Source organism: Melanostigma gelatinosum, assembly GCF_949748355.1.
Source record: "Melanostigma gelatinosum genome assembly, chromosome: 15".
NCBI classification, from domain to species: Eukaryota; Metazoa; Chordata; class Actinopteri; order Perciformes; family Zoarcidae; genus Melanostigma; species Melanostigma gelatinosum.
In genome coordinates this window covers 817,501-845,000 of record NC_136648.1, presented here as the reverse complement: position 1 = coordinate 845,000, position 27,500 = coordinate 817,501, and the positions used below count along the sequence as shown (strand labels likewise).

Here is a 27,500-nt window from a genome sequence, read left to right as displayed (position 1 = left end):
ATCAACTTTGTATCCTTACGGCTGTCACAGTTAACAGAGCGTCCTCGCTCAGGTTAACTCAGTGGAAAACTAGCTAAACAAAGCTGATACTGGGGCTGTAGCCATCAACTTTGTATCCTTACAGCTGTCACAGTTAACAGAGCGTCCTCGCTCAGGTTAACTCAGTGGAAAACTAGCTAAACAAAAGCTGATACTGGGACTGCGTCCATCAACTTTGTATCCTTACGGCTGTCACAGTTAACAGAGCGTCCTCGCTCAGGTTAACTCAGTGGAAAACTAGCTAAACAAAGCTGATACTGGGGCTGTAGCCATCAACTTTGTATCCTTACAGCTGTCACAGTTAACAGAGCGTCCCCGCTCAGGTTAACTCAGTGGAAAACTAGCTAAACAAAGCTGATACTGGGGCTGTAGCCATCAACTTTGTATCCTTACGGCTGTCACAGTTAACAGAGCGTCCCCGCTCAGGTTAACTCAGTGGAAAACTAGCTAAACAAAGCTGATACTGGGGCTGTAGCCATCAACTTTGTCTCCTTACAGCTGTCACAGTTAACAGAGCGTCCTCGCTCAGGTTAACTCAGTGGGAAACTAGCTAAACAAAAGCTGATACTGGGACTGCGTCCATCAACTTTGTATCCTTACGGCGGTCACAGTTAACAGAGCTGTCACAGTTAACAGAGCGTCCTCGCTCAGGTTAACTCAGTGGGAAACTAGCTAAACAAAGCTGGTACTGGGGCTGTGGCCATCAACTTTGTAGCATTACAACGATCACAGTTAGCGGAATGTGCTCGCTCAGGCTAACTCGGTGAATGCTAGTTATACTAAATCAACATTGAGGTTGTGCCCATTGATGGTTTTTACGCATTACGGCTGTCGAGTTCGCTCCGGCTAACTAGACTAAGCTAATACTCGGTGTGTCCATTGATTGTTGTAAACATTATGGACATATCGGTAGCGGATATCAGTTAGCAGAGTGCCCTCGCTCAGGCTAACTGGTAGCACACCAAGAGTTACAGCACCTGTCCAAGTGGAGAGTGTCCTCGCACTGTAAAGACTGTGGTTTTTTTTTTGTCCGTTTTCACAGTAGCAGAGTGCTCTCGCTCAAGCTAACTGGTGGGGCACCAATATCTGCAGCAACTATCCGAGTGAAGAGTGTCCTCGCTCCCCTCTCACTATGAGGACTGTTTTCCTGACCTGTTCCACAGTGGCAGAGTGCTCTCGCTCAAGCTAACTGGTGGGACACCAATATCTGCAGCAGCTGTCTTAGGGAAGAGTGTCCTCGCTCCCCTCTCACTGTAAGGACTGTGTTCTTTTTGTCAGTTTTTCACAGTAGCAGAGTGCTCTCGCTCAAGCTAACTGGTGGGACACCAATATCTGCAGCAACTAGCTTAGTGAAGAGTGTCCTCGCTCCCCTCTCACTATAAGGACTTGCCTGGCCTGTTTCCACAGTGGCAGAGTGCTCTCGCTCAAGCTAACTGGTGGGACACCAATATCTGCAGCAATTAGTTTAGTGAAGAGTGTCCTCGCCCCTCTCACTATAAGGACTTTGCCTGGCCTGTTTCCACAGTGGCAGAGTGCTCTCGCTCAAGCTAACTGGTGGGACACCAATATCGGCAGCAACTATCTTAGTGAAGAGTGGCCTCGCTCCCCTCTCACTGTACGGACTGTGTTCTGTTTTGTCCGTTTTTTACGGTAACAGAGTGCTCTCGCTCAAGCTAACTGGGGGGACACTAATATCTGCAGCAACTATCTTAGTGTAGAGAGTGGGCTTAGAGAGTGCCCTCGCCCCTCTCACTATAAGGACTTTGCCTGACCTGTTTCCACAGTTGCAGAGTGCTCTCGCTCAGGCTAACTGGTGGGTCACCAATATCCGCAGCGGCTGGCTAAGGGAAGAGTGTCCGAAGGATCACTCGCCACTGACTGCCCCCTGCCTGTTCTCTTAAACATTCAGCAGAGCGCTCCCGCTCGGACTGATTTGGAATTCCGCATAAACTAGTGGGACAAGGGTTCCACCAGAATCGCGGCCATGTTAAACTCTCCCGGCTATAGGACCTGTATAGCTCCTCTTCAGCCGGAGGACGGCCCTGACCTCTTGCCCTGGCAGGGAGAACCCAGGCAGGACCTGCGGCATCACGCCTTGAGCAGTAAGGTCTGCTAGGCTGGCCGAAGTGGAACACCTGATGCGGGAGGGCTACCTCCCCCTGTCAGGGCAGCTGAATCCAGCCCAACCTACCCTGGGCATTTGTATGGCGCTTGCACGCCGGGCATACACAGCAGCTGGAACATCCACCTGTGAGTGCCTTCTTCAGGCACCTTCCCGCCCTCACCACCTTTTCTTCCTCCCTCCGAGGAATATCTGAGGGAGTTGCGTGCATGGTGGAGACACCAGGGCTCTCTCCCGCCTTACATCAGACCATGCAGGAGGTGGCAAATCTGGCCTTGCACGTATGCCAGCCAGTTAGACGACTATGGCGTCCATCAGTTTCCCCTGAGGAGACTCTGAGGCCCGATGCCAGGTGCCCTCGACCCAATGTCGGGTCAAAGATGACCTGCTATCCAGGGCTTAGGACACAGCAGCGCTGTGCACCGTATCGACAACTCCCTCTCCCACCTCATGCTTTCCCTCGCAGATTCTCTGCAGCGGGCTACTTCGACGCTTCTGCTCAGTGATGCTTCATTGCAGGCGTTGGCGCTCATATCGAGGGAACGTGAATGTATGATGTCCACCCTGGTTCAGACTCGCCGCCAGGTTTGGCTGGCGCAGTCACCCCTATCTGAGACATGTAGGAGGACCCTCCATACTGTCCCAGTGGAGCCTGGTGAGCTGTTCGAGTCAGCTGCTGTACAGGCGCTTCAGCGGACTGTTAGAGCTAGCCAGACCTGGCAGCAGTTCTCTGGTCTTTGCAGGGACATGCCTGCACCCCCAGACCTAGGGGTCCCATTTTTGGCCCACAAGGCCGTTTCTCAGCCTCCAGCTTACCCTAGTAGCGCAACAGGCCTCGGCGTCCTGCTGAGAGGCCGGACCGCTACCTGTACAACCCTACTTACGTCCCCGTCCCCCCCGGCAGGGGTGCCAGGAGATGTCTCCAGGCCGGCTGTCAGGGTTCTTTCTCCCATCAGCGGATTTCCAAGGGAGAGTGGTTCACGTCTATCGACGCCTGTTCCCATGGTGCGTCACCACAACTTTCAGTCCTGGGTGCTTCCATTCGGACTCTCCCATCTCCCCATGGGTGTCCACAGTGTGTTACTGCTGTCCTTTCCCCCTGCAATCGCAGGGCGGGAACATACTGCCGTACTTAGACGACTGGCTGACCTAGGCGCCGTCCCGGCTTCAGGCGCCACAGGACACTGCTCGCCTTCTCTCACGTGGCCCGGTAGGCCTCAACGTGAACATGGAGTGGAGCTACCTGAGCCCTTCTCAGAGCATAACCTTCATTAGGGTGGCCCTATGAGGGCCTGTCTGTCGCCCCAGTGCGGATGGCTGAACAGCCTTCACTTGGATGCCAAGTGGCACAGATACAGGGCAATAATATTATCGAAACAGTGTCTATTCATCTATTCACTATCCCCATGGAGGGAGTGCATATCTGGCGAACAGTGTCCCAGGAACCGAGCCCCAGGGGCTCGGTTCCATTCCACCAGGAGATTGTCACAACAGTTACCTGCCTCTCAAGGCGGGTGCAGGGTGACAGAACGGGACAGCCTGGGGGCAGTTGTCTGCTGAAAGACCGCAGGTCCAGGTTCTAGAGCTAGCGCTCGAGCACTTCCTTCCATGTTTGAAGGGAAAGCATGTGCTTGTCCGGTGGACAGCACCTCTGCTGTGATTTCCCATGAACTATCGATGGGGCACCAGATCTGCAGAAGTTGCTACGGGGATCACCGTGGCCTTCTGACTTGGGAGGCCCCTCGCCTGACCAGCCTGTGGGCAATGTACCCACCAGGAGAATGGAACAAGGTTGTGGTTTCCTGTTCCGTTACAAGCCTCCACCGGGAGAGTGGCGGCTGCATCCAGACGTGTCGACCCACTGCCCCCACTGGGTCTCCCTGACGGAGAGGACCAGCCCTCTGGGTCAAGATGCCCTGGCTCACACGTGGCCAGAGGATCTTCTTTATGCCTTTCCACCAGTCCCTCTGCTTTTGCTATAAGCTTGTCAGAGTTCTTCCCCGACAGGAGGGATCTCCTGTCGCAACTAGAGGGTCGGATTTGGCATTCCAATCCCTGCCACCTTCAATTAGGGGTCACGGGAGGGCCCGACCGGATGCTGAGTGGCTGCATAGAACCAGTCTGACGGACTATTCTGAATGCCAGTGCGCGGTCTACCTGCCTGCAGTACAAGAAACAGGTGGAAGCTGTTCTCCGACTAGTGTGCGGCTCAGAACAAGGCCCCAGTACAGCGCCCCGTGCCTGCTGTACTGAGTTTCTACAGTCTCTCCTGGATAAGGGCCGGTCTCCCCTGCATGGGACCTACCCTTGGTACTGGACAGCTTATGCTTGTCCTTTTGAACCCCTGGCACAGGCGGAGCCTAGATGGCTATCAGCAAGACGGTTTTCTCCTTGCTGTCAATTCAGCTCAATGTGGGGGCGAGCTGCATGCCCTATCAGTGGAAGAATCATGTCTGAGGTGGAACTCAGATGGCTTGGGTGTCACTTTCTGGCCTAAGGCAGTGTTTCTCCCAAGGGGGTGGATACGTTCACATATAAACCAGCCTATCCAGCTGGCAAAGTTGACCCCCCCCCCCCCCTCCCCCATCGGGAGAGGAGAGGTCAAGGCTGCTGTGCCCAGTGTGGGCCCTCAGAGCTTATATGGAAGCCACCGCCTGCATAGTCGGTTATGGTGAGCCTAAGAAGGGCTGTGCTCCTTTTAAAAAAAAAAAAGGAAAAACGGCACCTGTCCCACTGGATAGGGGAGGCCATTGCCGATACATACAAGGCGAGCGGCTGCGCTCGGCCATCCGGGGTGAAGGGTCACTACCAAGAGTGTCTCCACACCGAGGGCAAGCCTGAGTGGTGTACCTGTGGGGGATACATGTGCGGCGGCCTCATGGGCATCACCGAGCACATTCACCAAACACGACAGAGTTAACGTTGCCGACCCTCACCCACTGGGGAGGGTTCTTGGCCAATTTTCTCTGCCGGAGCTATAAGGGGTAGTTACTGTGCTTCCTCGTGACTCTTTTGGTATAAGTCATCCAGTGTTAAGCACTGCCTCTGGCGGTCAGTAAGGATGAAATAGAACGAAAGTTACGAACGTAACTACGGTTCTATGAATCCTGGATGACCGCCAGAGTTCTTGGTCACTCGGAATCCCGTGAACTCGCGAGAAGATTCCATAGGACTGAGCTCAGGATGACACCGGAACTTATAGATGACGGTGGTCATCCGAGGTCACACGTGACTTTGTTGATATAAATATTCGACCTGCGCATGCGCGAGACGGGATACATCCAGTGTTAAGCACTGCCTCTGGCGGTCATCCAGGATTCATAGAACCGTAGTTACGTTCGTAACTTTCGTTATATAACTCAGCATATGAACTATAACTGATATAAGTATGATATTAGAGTTATATAACTCAGCATATGAACTATAACTGATATAAGTAGGATATTAGAGTTATATAACTCAGTATATGAACTATAACTGATATAAGTAGGATATTAGAGTTATATAACTCAGTATATGAACTATAACTTATATAAGTAGGATATTAGAGTTATATAACTCAGCATATGAACTATAACTTATATAAGTAGGATATTAGAGTTATATAACTCAGTATATGAACTATAACTTGTATAAGTAGGATATTAGAGTTATATAACTCAGCATATGAACTATAACTTATATAAGTATGATATTAGAGTTATATAACTCAGTATATGAACTATAACTTGTATAAGTAGGATATTAGAGTTATATAACTCAGCATATGAACTATAACTTATATAAGTATGATATTAGAGTTATATAACTCAGTATATGAACTATAACTTGTATAAGTAGGATATTAGAGTTATATAACTCAGCATATGAACTATAACTTATATAAGTATGATATTAGAGTTATATAACTCAGTATATGAACTATAACTTGTATAAGTAGGATATTAGAGTTATATAACTCAGCATATGAACTATAACTTATATAAGTATGATATTAGAGTTATATAACTCAGTATATGAACTATAACTTGTATAAGTAGGATATTAGAGTTATATAACTCAGCATATGAACTATAACTTATATAAGTATGATATTAGAGTTATATAACTCAGTATATGAACTATAACTTGTATAAGTAGGATATTAGAGTTATATAACTCAGCATATGAACTATAACTTATATAAGTATGATATTAGAGTTATATAACTCAGTATATGAACTATAACTTGTATAAGTAGGATATTAGAGTTATATAACTCAGCATATGAACTATAACTTATATAAGTATGATATTAGAGTTATATAACTCAGTATATGAACTATAACTTATATAAGTAGGATATTAGAGTTATATAACTCAGCATATGAACTATAACTTGTATAAGTATGACATTAGAGTTGTATAACTCAGTGTAACTTGTGATGTGTGGACATGGAGGAGACAGTGATGCGCTGCTCTCTCCTCATGAGCCGGCTGCTGTTGGCAGGTTTAACCCCGTTGTGAGGTCAGATGTCTCTTTGTTTTGACCAACTTCCTACCAATCACGCTGACCCGGGACCTTTGCTGACCTCACCAGAAAACAACTCAGCACCATCTGGTGGACTGAAAAAGCAATTGATTTGATTTTTAGATTTTGGTTTATATCATAAAAGATCGATACTTGGCGTCCATGTATCGATACAATATTGCCACGCAAAATATCGCGATACTATTCTGTATCGATTTTTTCCTCCACCCCTAGTACGTGTGTGTGCGTGTGTATGTGTACGTGTGTGTGTGTGTGTGTACCTGTCACAGCTGAAACCCTCCACGTGGTCTTTACAGCGACACTGTCCTGTGTTCACATCACACTCCTGAGTGCTGCCAGAGGGAGAACAGGAACAAGGCCTGATGGAGAGAGAGCGGTGATCACATGGTCACAGCCATCACCATGATCATAACCATCACCATGATCATAGCCATCACCATGATCATAACCATGATCATAACCATCACCATGGGCATAACCATCACCATGATCATAACCATCACCATGGTCATAACCATGATCATAACCGTCACCATGGTCATAACCATAACCATGATCATAGCCATCACCATGATCATAACCATGATCATAACCATCACCATGGTCATAACCATCACCATGATCATAACAATCACTATGGTCATAGCCATCACCATGATCATAACCATGATCATAACCATCACCATGGTCATAACCACAATCATAACCATCACCATGATCATAACCATCACCATGGTCATAGCAATCACCATGATCATAACCATCACCATGATCATAGCCATCACCATGATCATAACCATCACCATGATCATAACCATGATCATAACCATCACCATGGTCATAACCATGATCATAACCATCACCATGGTCATAGCCATGATCATAACCATCACCATGGTCATAGCCATCACCATGATCATGATCATAGCCATCACCATGATCATAACCATGATCATAGCCATCACCATGATCATAACCATGATCATAACCATCACCATGGTCATAACCATCACCATAACTATGATCATAACCATCACCATGGTCATAGCCATCACCATGATCATAGCAATCACCATGGTCATAACCATGATCATAACCATCACCATGATCATAACCATGATCATAACCATCACCATGATCATAACCATCACCATGATCATAGCCATCACCATGATCATAGCCATCACCATGATCATAGCCATGATCATAACCATCATCATGATCATAACCATCATCATGATCATAACCATCACCATAATCATAGCTATCACCATGGTCATAGCCATCACCATGATCATAGCCATCACCATGATCATAACCATGATCATAGCCATCACCATGATCATCACCATGATCATAACCATCACCATGATCATAACCATCACCATGATCATAGCCATCACCATGATCATAACCATGATCATAGCCATCACCATGATCATAACCATGATCATAGCCATCACCATGATCATAACCATGATCATAACAATCACCATGATCATAACCATGATCATAGCCATCACCATGATCATAACCATGATCATAACCATCACCATGATCACAACCATCACCATGGTCATAGCCATCACCATGATCATAACCATGATCATAACCATCACCATGGTCATAACCATGATCATAACCATCACCATGGTCATAACCATAACTGTCACCATGATCATAGCCATCACCATGATCATAACCATGATCATAACCATCACCATGATCATAGCCATCACCATGGTCATAACCATGATCATAGCCATCACCATGGTCATAACCATGATCATAACCATCACCATGATCATCACCATCATCATGATCATAGCCATCACCATGGTCATAGCCATCACCATGATCATAACCATCACCATGGTCACAACCATCACCATGATCACAGCCATGGTCATAACCATCACCATGATCATCACCATGATCATAACCATCACCATGATCATAACAATCACCATGGTCATAGCCATCACCATGATCTTAACCATCACTATGGCCATAACCATAACCATGATCATAACCATCACCATGGTCATAGCCATCACCATCATAGCCATCACCATGATAATAACCATGATCATAACCATCACCATGGTCATAACCATAACCATGATCATAACCGTCACCATGATCATAGCCATCACCATGATCATAACCATGATCACAACCATCACCATGATCATAACCATGATCACAACCATTACCATGATCATAACCATCACCATGATCATAGCCATCACCATGGTCATAACCATGATCATAACCATCACCATGATCATAACCATCACCATGGTCATCACCATCACCATGGTCATAGCCATCACCATGGTCATAGCCATCACCATGATCATAACCATCATCATGGTCATAACCATGATGATAACCATCACCATGGTCATAACCATCACCATGATCATAGCCATCACCATGATCATAGCCATCACCATGATCATAGCAATCACCATGGTCATAACCATCACCTGGACCGTCACACATTTAGTCCTGTTCCAGCAGACAATCAGAGACTCTAATAAAGTTATAATGTTCGTATCTCTCCAGCAGAGGGCGCTCAAAGTTTCATTTTTACTCTTATATTTCTGCACTTCTGCTAAACAATCAACATGTAAATGAAGCTGAACGATTGTATGCTGACAGTTTGCCCCTGCTTCCAGACTTTGTGCTAAGCTAGGCTAAACACACCCAGACTGTCTGTGAACGCGACGGCCAGCCTGATGATTCATCTGATTATTGATAAATCTGCCGGTTATTTGATTTGATTTATTTTTATTGTTTGGTGAAGGGGACATCTTGTTTTGTTTTGTCACAAAGATTCAGATTAATATCTGAGAGGACGACGACAACAGGAAATGATCTCTTCTGACAAACTGTAAACGATGAACGATGATTAGTTGTTGCAGATTCAATCAATCATTCACTGAGAACCGCATTCATCAAAGTGTTCGAGTAAAAGTACCAATACCACAGTATACAAGTACTCTGTTACAGTACAAGTACCAATACCACAGTATACAAGTACACTGTTACAGTACAAATACCAATACCACAGTGAAAGTACTCTGTTACAGTAAAAGTACTGTATTACAGTAAAAGTACTGTATTACATTGTAAAAATGTTTTTTATGGCATTTAAATAAAATAAAAAAACGTCTGCAGAAATGTGTGAATGGTAGAAACCTCCCAGTGACAGTAGTGAAGGTAAGAGAAGGTGTGTCGATGATGACATGAACACCAGACTCCACTCGTTACCTGCAGCCGGCCTCCGTCAGACTGTGGTATCCCGGCTGGCAGCGGTCACACTTCTCTCCGGTCACTCCGGGTTTACACGCACACACTCCTCTGGTGTCACACTGAGGAGACTCTGAGCCTGGAAACACACACACACACACACACACACACACGCCGTCAGCACATTCACCGTCCACCACGTGCAAACAATCAGCTCCCATGAACAAACCATTACAGGACAGATCTGGTGTCACTGGGACTCAAAGAGCAGCTGGTTCTCATTAAAGCAGCGGTTTGTTGCTGCGCTCTGTTACAAACCACAAACCAGTGAGTTCATGGCCGCGGTTCCACATGTTCTCCGCTGATGTTCTCTGCTCATGTTCACTCATCGGAGCCTCTTCTGTCCCCGGGACGTCAGAGGAGCACGGAAACTATCTGAATAGTACATTATATTAGCCAGCAAAGTGTGATTTATGAAAATCCTTCGTGGTGTGTTCAAGTGTTTGTGGGGAAACTCAAACTTGCAACAGGAGCGTTAATGTTCATTCTTGACCTCGTGAAAAAGTTCTTGTTTGTGTTCACTTTCTTGCTGAGCTAAAGACGTTCAGATAAAGACTGGTGTTGTATCTGTATGTTCAGTATAAAAACTGGTTAGCTTAGCATAATAATACATCAATTTTATATAGCACTTTTCAAAATACCTCTTAAAAAGAGACAAACAAACAAAAAAAGAAAAACAGACAGAGGAGCAAACAGAACAAACAAACAGAACATTTTGGTAAAAAAAAGAAGAAAAAAAGAAGAGCTGGAGAAGCTATGCGGGATGAAGGGTAAACAGCGAGCATGGCTCCAGTCTCCAGCTCCTCTGACTTCCTGATGCTCACGTCACATTTGAACGTCCCTGAACTCACCGACGCTGTTGCAGCCGCAGGGCAGGCAGCGGCTGCTGCCGGCGTCTCTGTGGTAGTCGTCCAGGCAGCGCTCGCAGTTGGGCCCGTCCGTGCTGTCGGCACAGTTTGAGCAGTGACCTCCGTGACCCGAGGCCCGGTACAACTCTGCATCGTAGTAACACTCAGAGCTCTTCCCGTTGCAGTCGCAGGCTGAGAGAAACATCACAACTATTATCAACAAACTATTATTATGTACAGTGAAGTACCAAGTACTCGACAGCAGTAAAGGGTAAAGCAGAAGCAGCAGTAGAGCAGTACAACAGTAGCAGTAGTGAAGTAGTGAAGATGTAACTGTTTGTTTTAATACTATCAGCTTCCTGCATGACCGATTCAGTAGACTGTGGGAGGAAAAGAAAAACACTAATATTTTCCTGAACCCTATTAGTCACACATCTGTGATATGAATGTGCAGCCGTCAGGAACCACAGCTCCCACAATCCCCCAGGGGCTGTCATGACTACTTCATCATGTGATCTGTTCCGTGGCTCAGCCCCACCAGACAGCTGCTGATCCCATTTACTCTGCTGCTTACTGAGAGATGAGTTTCTGTGTTCAGCTTGAAGGCGTTTAACTTTAACCTCTGCAGCAAAGCAGTAGTATCTGCAGTAAAGCAGTGGTATCTGAGGTAAAGCAGTAGTATCTGCGGTAAAGCAGCGGTATCTGCAGTAAAGCAGTGGTATCTGAGGTAAAGCAGTGGTATCTGAGGTAAAGCAGTGGTATCTGAGGTAAAGCAGTGGTATCTGCGGTAAAGCAGCGGTATCTGCGGTAAAGCAGTAGTATCTGCAGTAAAGCAGTGGTATCTGAGGTAAAGCAGTAGTATCTGAGGTAAAGCAGTAGTATCTGCGGTAAAGCAGCGGTATCTGTGGTAAAGCAGCGGTATCTGCAGTAAAGCAGTGGTATCTGAGGTAAAGCAGTGGTATCTGAGGTAAAGCAGTGGTATCTGAGGTAAAGCAGTAGTATCTGCGGTAAAGCAGCGGTATCTGTGGTAAAGCAGTAGTATCTGCGGTAAAGCAGTGGTATCTGAGGTAAAGCAGTAGTATCTGCGGTAAAGCAGTAGTATCTGCGGTAAAGCAGCGGTATCTGCGGTAAAGCAGCGGTATCTGCGGTAAAGCAGCGGTATCTGCGGTAAAGCAGCGGTATCTGCAGTAAAGCAGGGGTATCTGCAGTAAAGCAGGGGTATCTGCAGTAAAGCAGGGGTATCTGCAGTAAAGCAGGGGTATCTGCAGTAAAGCAGCGGTATCTGCAGTAAAGCAGCGGTATCTGCAGTAAAGCAGCGGTATCTGCAGTAAAGCAGCGGTATCTGCAGTAAAGCAGCGGTATCTGCAGTAAAGCAGCGGTATCTGCAGTAAAGCAGCGGTATCTGCAGTAAAGCAGCGGTATCTGCAGTAAAGCAGCGGTATCTGCAGTAAAGCAGCGGTATCTGCAGTAAAGCAGCGGTATCTGCAGTAAAGCAGCGGTATCTGCAGTAAAGCAGCGGTATCTGCAGTAAAGCAGCGGTATCTGCAGTAAAGCAGCGGTATCTGCAGTAAAGCAGCGGTATCTGCAGTAAAGCAGCGGTATCTGCAGTAAAGCAGCGGTATCTGCAGTAAAGCAGCGGTATCTGCAGTAAACTCACGCAGACAGTCGTTGGGGCTCTCGGCGGTCGCTCTCCTCCACGGCCGGTCGTTGTAGAACGACTTGCAGACGTTGCAGTCGTCGCCGTCCGTGTTGTGTTTGCAGTTACACACCAGCCGTCCTCCTCTGTTCTTCACACACTCGCTGGCATGGCCGTTACACTTACACCTGACGGCACAGAAACACACCTGTTACACCTGCACAACACACACTGCAACAACATCCATGATTCTGTGAGACCTCGGCTAACACTAACAAAGAGAGGCGACTCAGAGCTCTCCACGTCTCCTTAACAACTCCTCCGACTGATATTATATGTCTGAAAACAGACAGAACTTTCCATCTGAGAACTTTTTCCACTCCGTGGTTCTGAGTGAAGGTTTTGTTCAACCTCCTCGGGGGGGAAGAGCCCCTCACAACACGACAGGACTTGATCAGCAGCCACCTTTGCTTATTGTCTCATTGGCAGAGAGCGGTGGAAAAACTGACGACAAGAAGGAAGACTGAACTACTAAAGAGGCTATCGACACCATACTTTAACAACTGTATACATACATATATACAAATACATGTAGCTGTAAATATAAGTATCTACAAGGAGACTCATCAAGGAGAGTTTCACGTCCATCACAGTGCTGCAAGTCTGGAAATGTTGGAATAATTGAGCGGAATCCTAAAGCAGGAAGCCTGGATACATCTGATTGGCTGAGGGGATATCTGTGCCACTGGGCTGCTCTGATAGGCTGAGGGGATATCTGTGCCACTGGCTGCTGTGATTGGCTGTGGTGCTCGGCTCTCAGGTGAACACGTTCAGGTAGATGCCGGTGGAGCTGAGAGAGACCCCTCTTTGGGTAAATAAAGGTTCGATTCTGCAGCTCTGCAGGTGCTCCAGCTCAGGACTCTTCCCTTTTTCTTCCGCCCGTCACGGCGGTCGGTCCGCCCCATTCCGGTTCCCTTGTAATCCAACCCTGCCGGCCAGGAATGCCAGGAATGCTGGCAGTGTAATGGAAATCTGCTCCACATTTCAAACAGATTATGTCTGTGGAGGCTGTGCAGTGCGGCCTGTTTAACACTCTGGTAATGCTGTCGGAACCTTTATTAGGGCCCGAGCAACCGACAACGTCGGGCTGGCGAGGCCCTCTTGATATTGTACCCGTTGGGGTAAACGTACGCATGGTTGGAGGACTTGCCATGCATGAAAACTCACCAAATTTTGGGGACTTGTCAGGCCTGGTGAATATAGCCATCTGAAAAATAATGCATCTTTCTGTGTTCAGAAATGGCTCTCTAGCGCCCCCTACAAGTCGGACCGGCGACGCCCCTCGGCCAGTATGTCCCATTAACTTGAAATTTAACACACGTCCACTTGAGCTAGAGCTACAAAAACGCTACAAAAAAATATGGACCAATAAACTTCGTAGGGGCGTGGCTAAATATCAACACAACTTCTCAGCCGTTTGTCCTAAAATTCCAAATTTTGCAGCATATGTGCACATCGCATGCTGTAACATACCCTGAGAATTGTTTTGCATTCAACCACTAGGGGGCGCTACAGCAAACCCGCGAAGTTGTGCTTTTTGTCACTTTTTGCCGATTTCAGCCTTCGTATTTTAACGAACTCCTCCTAGAGAATTTATGCGATAAACTTCTCCTTTGGTCAGGATGTTCTTAAGACCTTTGTGATTAAAAGTTATCAAAATCTCGCGCTTTCATTGAAGAACCTTGACGTGGCGGCCATTTTGCCTCACTGTTTTTGAAAAAATGAATTCTTATAAGTTGTTATAACTCCAAGGTACATTATCCAATCCGCACAAAACTTCTCATGCATGATGCTACTTCAAGCTTGAACATATTTCAATTGAAAAAAATTCAATAACTCATAGCGCCGCCTACTGGCTAGAAATGTCATATTTTATACTTTTCTTCATACCTCCTAGCCAGGTGACCTGATGAGTTTCAAATTTGGTACGGATAGCCTTAAGACATTGATGATGCATCATCATGAATATTGTGAGTTTTCGTTGCACGGTGTTGCCATGGCAACGCATCGGTCGCCATGAAAAAGGAAGCTGATGGTTTAGTGTGTTGGGATGCTCAAAAAGTCATGGAACTTTGTACATGTGTCATAGGTCATAGGCAGACAGTGTATATGGTTTTTGGGCTTGGCCGTTTTAAATTGCTTCTATAGCGCCCCCTACAATATTTCAAAAGAGCAGCCCAGCGCTACGTTTTGGCTACATGTATGAAACGTGGTAGGCACATGTATCCTATGGCGACTTAAAAATAAGTCTCTTGGGACCATGCTCTAAACCCTACCGGAAGTCTGCCATTTTCAATTTTGTATGAATTTATACAATATTTCGACGACGCAGCCCTCGCGGTACGTTTCACTATCTACATATAAAATTTTGATGTATAGCATTTGGTAAACAGATGTATCACATGTAGACGGACCCAAAAGGCCCTGGAAGCTCTAAGCTCCAAACCTAACCGGAAGTCAGCCATTTAGACTTTAGTGAGAAAAAAACACATTTTTGCAAACTCCTACACGCTGGCTCCGATTTCTATGAAATTTGCCGTGGATCATAAGTGGATCTAGATCATCGAAAGTTATCAAAATCTTTTTGATATCTCTTTGCGTTTACAAGATATGGACCAATACACTTCTTAGGTGCGTGGCAAAATATCAACACACATAACTTCTCAACCATTTGTTCTAAATTCCAAAAATATTCAGCATATGTGCACATCGCATCCAGTAACATACCCTGACAATTGTTTTGCATTTGACCACTCGGGGGCGCTACAGTAAACCTGCAAAGCCTACTGGCTAAAGGAAATGTCTGATGTAACTCAGCTGGACTTGTTCCAAACGGTCCCAAACTTCACATGCTTGATAACACTCATGGCCTGAGGATTACTACAAGCTAATTTTCCCTAATACTCACAGCACCACCTGCTGGCGAAAGGAAATCTGCATTTTTTGACAAACACCATCCGATTTACGTGACTTTTACACAATGTGGTTTACACTTGATACAGAGCTACATAATGCACGTGTTCTGTAGGATACAGGAAGCATCGGACTATTTGCAAAACGTAATTTCCGGCATCAGGCGGTCCACACAGGATTAAACACGTCACGCTCGCGGACACGCCGTCCGACGGTCGCGGACGTTCTCGGACGCGCAGGCCGGAGTCTCGCCGGCACCCCGACGCGCACATGGCGAGGGCCCGTTCATCGCTGCTCGCAGCTTTAATTCTCTTTTATTTAGACGTGCAGGAAAAGGAGTTCTGATGTGGATTCCTGCGGAGGCCGCCGGGACGCAGACCACACAGTGACACATCAAGACCAGGACCCACAGAACACCCTGACCGCACTCGAGTCATTCAGTCACGCCTCCTTTCTCTGAGCAGGTTTCATGAAGCTCAGGCTGCTGACACTTGTTCACACTCTCATGCAAACAAGATAAAGAAGTACTCAATGTGTCGGTGACTACATGCATCAGGAGCTGCAGAATGAATCTGAATATGAACCAAATCAGTCCTGTTATGTCCTCACGAGAGCTACAACCTCCAGTGTGTGCCTCTGTCCTTTACCTTCCCCCCACAGCGAAGTCAGAGATGGCATAGTAGTAGGACTTGAGGACCTTGGGGTCGTTGAAAACCTCATCTCCGAACGTGTTGAGCCGGTTCAGGGTCACTCTGATGTCGGTGGCCGTCACCCAGTCCTGTAGAAGACACAACATGGACGCAGCGTTAAGACGTCGGGCCTGTCAGCAACACGAGATAAAGGAGGCGAGGATGAAGACCGTCTGCAGGTCATAAAGTAAAGACACATGAACATGTTGACCTGATGGTGGCGCGAGTTCAATGAGTCAGGCAGCCGAGGCAGACACAGATGTGTAGAAACATTCTTATGGAATGCAAGTTCCTTGAATCGCTAAAAAACTTGGATCCCGATTCCTCAAGCAGGGATGTGGTTTTTAGTTCCCAGGCTGTGGGAAACTCTGGGAAACACCAGAAACACTCCCACTGTGACATCTCTAAGTGAAATGGAATTTATCTTCTTGGTGTTATGATACGAGAGCCAGATGGAGAGGATCACTGACGGACAGCTGTTTCAGTGACGGAGGATAAAGAACGTTGCTCAACATCCCGTCTGTGTTGCACAGGCTCATGGGAAACCAGTGAAGGCCGGAGATCGCTGTGTTCCCCATCAGCAGGGAGCTTATCAGCTCTGTGTTCAGCAGGGAGCGCTCACAGCAGCTGCTGGAGGACAAACACACATCTGAAGCTTCCTCAGCGCTCGTTTCTGCTCTCAGGAAACACGTAGAAACGTTTCTCTGATATGAACTATGCACCAATAAATGGCTTCCTACCTTCCTATGACTTCCTTCCTACCTGTGACTTCCTTCCTACCTGTGACTTCCTTCCTTCGACTTCCTTCCTACCTGTGACTTCCTACCTTCCTATGACTTCCTTCCTACCTGTGGCTTCCTACCTTCCTATGACTTCCTTCCTACCTGTGGCTTCCTACCTTCCTATGACTTCCTTCCTTCCTATGACTTCCTTCCTACCTGTGACTTCCTACCTTCCTGTGACTTCCTTCCTTCCTATGACTTCCTTCCTACCTGTGACTTCCTTCCTACCTGTGACTTCCTTCCTTCGACTTCCTTCCTACCTGTGACTTCCTACCTTCCTATGACTTCCTTCCTACCTGTGGCTTCCTACCTTCCTATGACTTCCTTCCTACCTGTGGCTTCCTACCTTCCTATGACTTCCTTCCTTCCTATGACTTCCTTCCTACCTGTGACTTCCTACCTTCCTGTGACTTCCTTCCTTCCTATGACTTCCTTCCTACCTGTGACTTCCTTCCTACCTGTGACTTCCTTCCTACCTGTGACTTCCTACCTTCCTGTGACTTCCTTCCTACCTGTGACTTCCTACCTTCCTATGACTTCCTTCCTACCTGTGACTTCCTACCTTCCTGTGACTTCCTACCTTCCTGTGACTTCCTTCCTTCCTGTGACTTCCTTCCTACCTGTGACTTCCTTCCTACCTGTGACTTCCTACCTTCCTGTGACTTCCTTCCTTCCTATGACTTCCTTCCTACCTGTGACTTCCTTCCTACCTGTGACTTCCTTCCTTCCTGTGACTTCCTTCCTACCTGTGACTTCCTTCCTTCCTGTGACTTCCTACCTTCCTGTGACTTCCTTCCTTCAACTTCCTTCCTACCTGTGACTTCCTTCCTTCCTATGACTTCCTTCCTACCTGTGACTTCCTTCCTTCCTATGACTTCCTTCCTTCCTGTGACTTCCTTCCTACCTGTGACTTCCTACCTTCCTGTGACTTCCTTCCTACCTGTGACTTCCTTCCTACCTGTGACTTCCTTCCTTCCTATGACTTCCTTCCTTCCTATGACTTCCTTCCTACCTGTGACTTCCTTCCTTCCTGTGACTTCCTTCCTTCCTGTGACTTCCTTCCTTCCTGTGACTTCCTTCCTTCCTGTGACTTCCTTCCTTCCTGTGACTTCCTTCCTTCCTGTGACTTCCTTCCTTCCTGTGACTTCCTTCCTACCTGTGACTTCCTTCCTACCTGTGACTTCCTTCCTACCTGTGACTTCCTTCCTTCCTTCCTGTGACTTCCTACGACTTCCTTCCTTCCTGTGACTTCCTTCCTTCCTTCCTGTGACGTCCTACCTGTGACTTCCTTCCTGTGACTTCCTTCCTTCCTGTGACTTACTTCCTTCCTTCCTGTGTCTTCCTACCTTCCTATGACTTCCTTCCTACCTGTGACTTCCTTCCTTCCTGTGACTTCCTACCTTCCTTCCTACGACTTCCTTCCTTCCTGTGACTTCCTTCCTTCCTGTGACTTCCTACGACTTCCTTCCTTCCTGCGACTTCCTACGACTTCCTTCCTTCCTGTGACTTCCTTCCTTCCTTCGACTTCCTTCCTTCCTTCCTGTGACTTCCTACCTTCCTTCGACTTCCTTCCTTCCTTCCTGTGACTTCCTACGACTTCCTTCCTTCCTGCGACTTCCTACGACTTCCTTCCTTCCTGTGACTTCCTTCCTTCCTTCGACTTCCTTCCTTCCTTCCTGTGACTTCCTACCTTCCTTCGACTTCCTTCCTTCCTTCCTGTGACTTCCTTCCTTCCTTCGACTTCCTTCCTTCCTTCCTGTGACTTCCTACCTTCCTTCCTGTGACTTCCTTCCTTCCTTCCTGTGACTTCCTTCCTTCCTGTGACTTCCTTCCTTCCTGTGACTTCCTTCCTTCCTGTGACTTACTTCCTTCCTGTGACTTCCTTCCTTCCTGTGACTTCCTACCTGGAGAGGAACTGTTCTCGTAGCTGCCTCCTGTTTCAAGTATTCAGATAAAGAGATGAATGTAGAGATGAATGTGCTCTGGAGAGTTCAGAGAGGAAGCAGCAGTTTGACTCATGTTCAGGTCCATCTGTCCTCCTCAGTAGAACCTCTTCCTCCTCCTGTGACTTGAGCACACTGATGTTACATCCTCATGTAACTGCTGGGAATGTGGAGCAGATTCTGCCCTCAGCTGTGACTCACAGTGAACCCTCTCTCTCTCTCTCTCTCTCTCTCTCTCTCTCTCTCTCTGGAGGAGGAAACTGGTCGTGTGTACTGTTACTTTTACTGCAGTAAAGGGTGTGAGTACTAACGTATATAAATAAATAAGTCTCATGGATATCTGTGACACAGCTTTAAAGAACCGCAGCTCCACAATAAATATCACAGCGAGTGACGGCTGGTTGTTAAGGTGGAATGCAGCAGTTAAGGTGGACTGGTCTCAGCTGGGGGTTATTTCCCACTCAGACATGACAGACAGCAGGAATGTCAGCGAGCGACAAACAGCCGTCTGACGCCTCCTAAAAGAGTCCCGGCTTCAGTATAAATAGCTTCATGCCAACACGTCAAATAAGGAAGTTTACAGCTGAGCTGCGGAGCTAAATCTGTTCATTTAAACGGAGATGATGCATCACTACAACAAGTGCTCACTCTCGTTTAGAGACGTCTCGTTCTGTCGGTCGGGGACGTCTCGTTCCGTCTGTAGGAGACGTCTCGTTCAGTCGGTCTGAGACGTCTCGTTCAGTCGGTCTGAGACGTCTCGTTCAGTCGGTCTGAGACGTCTCGTTCAGTCGGTCTGAGACGTCTCGTTCAGTCGGTCTGAGACGTCTCGTTCAGTCGGTCTGAGACGTCTCGTTCCGTCGGTAGGGGACGTCTCGTTCCGTCGGTAGGGGACGTCTCGTTCCGTCGGTAGGGGACGTCTCGTTCCGTCGGTAGGGGACGTCTCGTTCCGTCGGTTGGGGACGTCTCGTTCCGTCGGTAGGGGACGTCTCGTGTCGTCGGTAGGAGACGTCTCGTTCCGTCGGTCGGAGACGTCTCGTTCCGTCGGTAGGAGACGTCTCGTTCCGTCGGTAGGGGACGTCTCGTTCCGTCGGTAGGGGACGTCTCGTGTCGTCGGTAGGGGACGTCTCGTTCCGTCGGTAGGAGACGTCTCGTTCAGTCGGTCTGAGACGTCTCGTTCAGTCGGTCTGAGACGTCTCGTTCAGTCGGTCTGAGACGTCTCGTTCAGTCGGTCTGAGACGTCTCGTTCCGTCGGTAGGGGACGTCTCGTTCCGTCGGTAGGGGACGTCTCGTTCCGTCGGTAGGGGACGTCTCGTTCCGTCGGTAGGGGACGTCTCGTTCCGTCGGTTGGGGACGTCTCGTTCCGTCGGTAGGGGACGTCTCGTGTCGTCGGTAGGAGACGTCTCGTTCCGTCGGTCGGAGACGTCTCGTTCCGTCGGTAGGAGACGTCTCGTTCCGTCGGTAGGGGACGTCTCGTTCCGTCGGTAGGGGACGTCTCGTGTCGTCGGTAGGGGACGTCTCGTTCCGTCGGTAGGAGACGTCTCGTTCCGTCGGTAGGAGACGTCTCGTTCCGTCGGTAGGAGACGTCTCGTTCCGTCGGTAGGGGACGTCTCGTGTCGTCGGTAGGGGACGTCTCGTTCCGTCGGTAGGAGACGTCTCGTTCCGTCGGTAGGAGACGTCTCGTGTCGTCGGTAGGGGACGTCTCGTGTCGTCGGTAGGGGACGTCTCGTTCCGTCGGTAGGAGACGTCTCGTTCCGTCGGTAGGGGACGTCTCGTGTCGTCGGTAGGAGACGTCTCGTGTCGTCGGTAGGGGACGTCTCGTGTCGTCGGTAGGGGACGTCTCGTTCCGTCGGTAGGGGACGTCTCGTTCCGTCGGTAGGGGACGTCTCGTGTCGTCGGTAGGAGACGTCTCGTTCCGTCGGTAGGAGACGTCTCGTGTCGTCGGTAGGGGACGTCTCGTTCCGTCGGTAGGAGACGTCTCGTTCCGTCGGTAGGGGACGTCTCGTGTCGTCGGTAGGGGACGTCTCGTGTCGTCGGTAGGAGACGTCTCGTTCCGTCGGTAGGAGACGTCTCGTTCCGTCGGTAGGAGACGTCTCGTTCCGTCGGTAGGGGACGTCTCGTGTCGTCGGTAGGGGACGTCTCGTGTCATCGGTAGGAGACGTCTCGTTCTGTCGGTCGGAGACGTCTCCAGGAGGAAGTTCTTGGTTTCTGTATTATTTAGATCTTTAAGTTTGTTTGTTTTATGCTTTTAAAAGTTCATAAATGTTAAAAATCATCAATAAAACCTGAAGACCAGAGAAGAAGAATCAGCTCAACGTTGTGCAACAAAGTCAAGAGAGAAGAAGAATGAAGACGATGAAGCAACGAGCTGAGAGAGTGAAGAAACATGGAAACACAAACACACTGAGGAGCAGCAGGATGAGGAGCAGGAGGAGCAGCAGCAGGAGGAGGAGGAGCAGGAGGAGGAGCAGGAGGAGGAGGAGCAGGAGGAGGAGCAGGAGGAGCAGGAGGAGGAGCAGGAGGAGGAGCAGGAGGAGGAGGAGCAGGAGGAGGAGCAGGAGGAGGAGCAGGAGGAGGAGCAGGAGGAGGAGGAGCAGGAGGAGGAGCAGGAGGAGGAGCAGGAGGAGGAGGAGCAGGAGGAGGAGCAGGAGGAGGAGCAGGAGGAGGAGCAGGAGGAGGGGCAGGAGGAGGAGCAGGAGGAGGAGCAGCAGGAGGAGGAGCAGGAGGAGGAGCAGGAGGAGGAGCAGGAGGAGGTCCAGCTGCAGTCAAACGGAGCTGCTGCTGCAGTGAGAAACCCGTGGGCGTCGCCTAGCAACGTGTTGCAACTAAAAAACACTTGAAAACCTGCAACCTGACCTGCAGAACAGCCTGCTGGGAAAAAACGCGTCACCACTGTTCCTCAGCAGAATAAGGAGGACAGGAAGTGGACTGCAGAGTTACACGTTGTGATGAAATCCATCAGTGCAGATTAATAGAACACGTCAACGTTTCTCTCAACAGGTTCACTCGGACGGGACCACAACACTGACTTCATGCTGCTGGTTCGATACTCAGAGCACAGGACCACAGACCGTCTATAAGAAGAGGACGTAGTCACGTGACGTCTCTGGTAGAGACCTGTCAATCAGCGTGTAGCCCCGCCCTAAAGCATCCCCTGCTTTATGGTCTGTGTGACTCTAAATGGACCATAATGTACTAAATGAACATCATGCTGTATTGAAGAAGACTTGAAACTAGAGATTGAGACATAAACTCATGTTTACAATGTTTACTGAGGTAATAAATCAAGAGAGAAGTAGAGTCATTTTCTATAGACTTCTATACAACCAGAGGAGTCGCCCCCTGGTGGACACTAGAGAGAATGCAGCGTTAACACGTGAAGCTCTGGCTTCACTTAAAGACCCGGGGTTTGTCGCCCCTCGTCAGGACCCCACGTTATGATCTGAGGGGTTGATCGAGTGCTTTTTTCTGACTCCTTTAAGAACAATGAGTTGACTCGGAAGCGTTGGAGCGGCTCACCTGGAGGACGGGGCTGTTGTCGAAGTTGTAGGCGCTGGGTCGGCCCTCCAGCGTGGAGAAGGCCACGTTTCCTCCGGTAAGCGGCGAGATGTCGCTGAAGTCGTCGGTGCAGAGCCCCTGCTGCTCGTCCTCCCCGGTGCGGATGAAGCCGCGGCTCCCCTTCTGGTAGGTCTTCTCACAGGAGCCGCTGTAGTACTGGTAGGGCACCCAGGGGCCCGCCTCGCTGGTGCGCTTGTAGATGGCGAAGCTCTCCGGGCGGCTGGTGTGGAACTTGAGGCGCACGTAGGTGATGTCGAAGGATTTCCCTGCAGAGGACAGGAAGACAACACTGATTACACATCTTCATGACATCATTCACTGTGGGAATTCAGCATCATGAATTCACTTCTTTTGTTTCACAAATATAATCTAATTTCCACGATATTTAGAAGTTATTTTTACATTTTGAAGTGCGACACGAGACACAAAGTCCAGCTGGAGACAGAAGAGCTGATCAGTGCTGAACGTCATGATACCTTAAAGGCTGATGAAGGGTTTTGTTGGACGTCGTCTGACAACAAAGTGATTTATGGACTAAATATTAATATTAATGCTGAGATGTATTTGACACGTTTACGTTCAACCTGAAGTGCTTCTGAGGCTTCGTAGACGCTGCAGCTGCACAGAAACCGTCCCTGTGATGGATGATTAATATTGTTATTCATATTATTATTGTTGTGGTCTCAGCAGGAAGCGGACGAGGGGGAGACGAGGATCTGGAATGTGAAGCGGACCCCGACTCTCGCTTCCTCGCCGCATACTTGGTCGAGTCCCAGCAGGCCGGTCGAGCTCCGTGTTCCTGGAGCCGTCAGTCAGCGCGTGAAGAACGCCGCCGTGTTGGAGAGGGACGGGGGGTGTTTGCTCTGGAAACAGTGTGCTGACAGTCAGGGGCCCCCGGGGGCCTCTGTGTCCACGGCAAATAAAGGTGAAGCAGCCGATAGCACCGAAGGGACGCTCGACAAAAGGCTGCAGTTTATTACAGGAAACAATGAAGCTGCAAACACACCGGCTTCCTCCTCCCACTGAGTGTGTGTGTGTGTGTGAAGGTGTGTGTGTGTGTAGGTGTGTGTGGGTGTGTAGGTGTGTTAGTGTTAGTGTGTGTGTGTGTGTATAGGTGTGTGTGTGTGTAGGTGTAGGTGTGTGTGTGTGTAGGTGTGTGTGTGTGTGTAGGTGTGTGTGTAGGTGTGTTAGTGTTAGTGTGTGTGTGTAGGTGTAGGTGTGTGTGTGTGTAGGTGTGTGTGTGTGTGTGTAGGTGTGTGTAGGTGTGTGTGTAGGTGTAGGTGTGTGTGAGTGTGTGTGTGTGTAGGTGTGTGTGGGTGTGTGTAGGTGTGTGTGTAGGTGTAGGTGTGTGTGAGTGTGTGTGTGTGTAGGTGTGTGTGTAGGTGTGTGTGTGTGTAGGTGTGTGTGTGTGTGTGTAGGTGTGTGTGGGTGTGTGTAGGTGTGTGTGTAGGTGTAGGTGTGTGTGTGTGTGTGTGTGTAGGTGTGTGTGTGTGTGTGTAGGTGTGTATGGGTGTGTGTAGGTGTAGGTGTAGGTGTGTGTGTGTGTGTAGGTGTGTGTGGGTGTGTGTAGGTGTAGGTGTGTGTGTGTGTGTAGGTGTGTGGGCGTCACTGACTTGTGAGGACCTTTCTGCGTCAAGGTTCATACGAAGTCGTTACATTTGAGCTGCAGGTGGAGACTAGTTTTAAACAATGACCGGCTGGTATCACCACCATTTTGTTTGTGTGAAACCGGACCGGACTGGGAGGAGACCAGTACAGCCACTGGGCAGTCTGGTTCACTTCAGTCCAAACACACCTGTCCTCCACCAGAGAAACTCTTCGGGGCCGAATTGATTCAACGGACGGACACAGCAGCACTTTAACTCTCGTGTCTACAGAGACGAGGAGGCGGCCTGAGACTCTGCTGTATCGATCGATCAGCAGCTGGTTTCATAATCAATGAGTCATTTTCTCTTTGAGGAACTAAGCATCTGTTAGTTAGTAGTTCATTTAGTACATTATGGTCCATTTAGAGTCAAACAGACCATAAAACAGGGGATGCTTTAGGGCGGGGCTACACAGTGATTGACAGGTCTCTACCAGAGACGTATAAGTCACTCCTCCTCAGTCCAGATATGGTCGCTTCCTGTTCACTGGTTGATAAAACAAGATGGCGACGGCCAGAACGCAGAACTCGAGGCTTCAAAACTTCCACAAACCAACGAGAGACGTCACCGTGACGACGTCCTCTTCTTATCAGCAGTCTGTGTGTTCAACCACAACATGAGTGAAAGGGCACAAAGTCTGGACCTGGTTCTGGTCAGATTTGATGTCTTTGAAGACAAGAATGTCAAGTTCCATGTGAGGAAGTTGGAACAAAGCTGCGCTGTGTGTTTGTGATGATGGTTTCAGGAGAAAAGGAGTTTTATTCACAACGTCTCTGGCTTCACATCAAAGCCTCTGAGCGGAGGACAGGAAGTCACTCCCGTCACATGGAACACAAAAAAGAACGGCTCCACATCCTCACACGGGACGGAAAGCATCTGGACTCAAAAAGCCCTGAGCCCAGGTGGCTGCTGGGCCAGAGGGACACTCCGATTGGACGAGGGGGCATGTGGAGGACATGATGGTGCTGTCAGACAACAAGCACCAGCAGGAGATGACGGTGTTCCTCCAGTGAGGAGTGACCCGACCGTCCGTCGGGAGGAATTCTGTCTCTTCTTCTTCCAGAACAATCGTCGTATTGATGAGAGGAAGAATCTTACAGTCGAGAGCGCAAAACAAAGAGCGCGCTGTACGCATCTTTATGTCCTCGTCTCCGCATGACGACGGGACAAAAAGACAACAGATCCACCAGACTGCATGCAGATCCTTTACATTTACAGCTCTGCTGCTGTGGACTCTTTACCCCCAACAAGACGGCTGTCCTACCAAAATAAAAGCTCATGAAACAACTTTCTCATGCTATACAGTAAAAGTATGTAGTACAAGTACGCGGTAAAAGTATGTAGTGCAAGTACGCGGTAAAAGTATGTAGTGCAAGTATGCGGTAAAAGTATGTAGTGCAAGTATACGGTAAAAGTATGTCGTGCAAGTATACAGTAAAAGTATGTCGTGCAAGTATACGGTAAAAGTATGTCGTGCAAGTATACGGTAAAAGTATGTAGTACAAGTAGACGGTAAAAGTATGTAGTACAAGTACACGGTAAAAGTATGAAGTACAAGTACGCGGTAAAAGTATGTAGTGCAAGTACGGGGGAAAAGTATGTAGTGCAAGTACACGGTAAAAGTATGAAGTACAAGCACGCGGTAAAAGTATGTCGTGCAAGTATACGGTAAAAGTATGTAGTACAAGTATACGGTAATAGTATGTCATGCAAGTATACGGTAAAAGTATGTCATGCAAGTATACGGTAAAAGTATGTAGTACAAGTATACGGTAAAAGTATGTCGTGCAAGTACACGGTAAAAGTATGAAGTACAAGCACGCGGTAAAAGTATGTCGTGCAAGTATACGGTAAAAGTATGTAGTACAAGTATACGGTAATAGTATGTCATGCAAGTATACGGTAAAAGTATGTCATGCAAGTATACGGTAAAAGTATGTAGTACAAGTATACGGTAAAAGTATGTCGTGCAAGTATACGGTAAAAGTATGTAGTACAAGTATACGGTAAAAGTATGTCGTGCAAGTATACGGTAAAAGTATGTAGTACAAGTATACGGTAAAAGTATGCCGTGCAAGTATACGGTAAAAGTATGCAGTACAAGTATACGGTAAAAGTATGTCGTGCAAGTATACGGTAAAAGTATGTAGTACAAGCACGCGGTAAAAGTATGTAGTGCAAGTACGCGGTAAAAGTATGTCGTGCAAGTACACGGTAAAAGTATGTAGTGCAAGTATACGGTAAAAGTATGTCGTGCAAGTACACGGTAAAAGTATGAAGTACAAGCACGCGGTAAAAGTATGTAGTGCAAGCACGCGGTAAAAGTATGTCGTGCAAGTATACGGTAAAAGTATGTAGTACAAGTATACGGTAAAAGTATGTCGTGCAAGTATACGGTAAAAGTATGTAGTACAAGTATACGGTAAAAGTATGTCGTGCAAGTATACGGTAAAAGTATGTCGTGCAAGTATACGGTAAAAGTATGTAGTACAAGTATACGGTAAAAGTATGTCGCGCAAGTATACGGTAAAAGTATGTCGTGCAAGTATACGGTAAAAGTATGTCGTGCACGTATACGGTAAAAGTATGTAGTACAAGTATACGGTAAAAGTATGTCGTGCAAGTATACGGTAAAAGTATGTAGTACAAGTATACGGTAAAAGTATGTCGTGCAAGTATACAGTAAAAGTATGTAGTACAAGTACGCGGTAAAAGTATGTCGTGCAAGTAGACGGTAAAAGCATGTAGTACTAGTAGGCGGTAAAAGCATGTAGTACAAGTATACGATAAAAGTATGTAGTACAAGTATACGGTAAAAGTATGTCATGCAAGTATACAGTAAAAGTATGTAGTACAAGTACACGGTAAAAGTATGAAGTACAAGTACGCGGTAAAAGTATGTAGTGCAAGTACGGGGGAAAAGTATGTCGTGCAAGTACACGGTAAAAGTATGAAGTACAAGTACGCAGTAAAAGTATGTCGTGCAAGTATACGGTAAAAGTATGTAGTACAAGTATACGGTAAAAGTATGTAGTACAAGTATACGGTAAAAGTATGTAGTACAAGTATACGGTAAAAGTATGTCGTGCAAGTATACGGTAAAAGTATGAAGTACAAGTATGCGGTAAAAGTATGGAGTGCAAGTACGCGGTAAAAGTATGTAGTGCAAGTACGCGGTAAAAGTATGTAGTGCAAGTATGCGGTAAAAGTATGTAGTACAAGTACATGGTAAAACTATGTCGTGCAAGTAGACGGTAAAAGTATGTCGTGCAAGTAGACGGTAAAAGTATGTCGTGCAAGTAGACGGTAAAAGTATGTCGTGCAAGTATACGGTAAAAGTATGTAGTACAAGTATACGGTAAAAGTATGTCGTGCAAGTAGACGGTAAAAGTATGTCGTGCAAGTATACGGTAAAAGT

General features: G+C 47.7%; 1 protein-coding gene across 1 annotated transcript in view; it reads right to left on the bottom strand.

Annotated features, from left to right (window-relative positions):
* Positions 1 to 27,500, bottom strand: part of lamc1 (laminin, gamma 1) — a 69,269-nt gene that overhangs the window by 18,189 nt on the left and 23,580 nt on the right. The window contains exons 2-7 of the mRNA XM_079285147.1: positions 22,398 to 22,702; positions 16,115 to 16,245; positions 12,516 to 12,682; positions 10,862 to 11,050; positions 9,972 to 10,089; positions 6,953 to 7,051 (exon numbers count right to left, since the gene is read on the bottom strand). Coding sequence (XP_079141273.1) covers positions 6,953 to 7,051; positions 9,972 to 10,089; positions 10,862 to 11,050; positions 12,516 to 12,682; positions 16,115 to 16,245; positions 22,398 to 22,702 — 1,009 coding nt within the window. The remainder of the gene's footprint in view (positions 1 to 6,952; positions 7,052 to 9,971; positions 10,090 to 10,861; positions 11,051 to 12,515; positions 12,683 to 16,114; positions 16,246 to 22,397; positions 22,703 to 27,500) is intronic.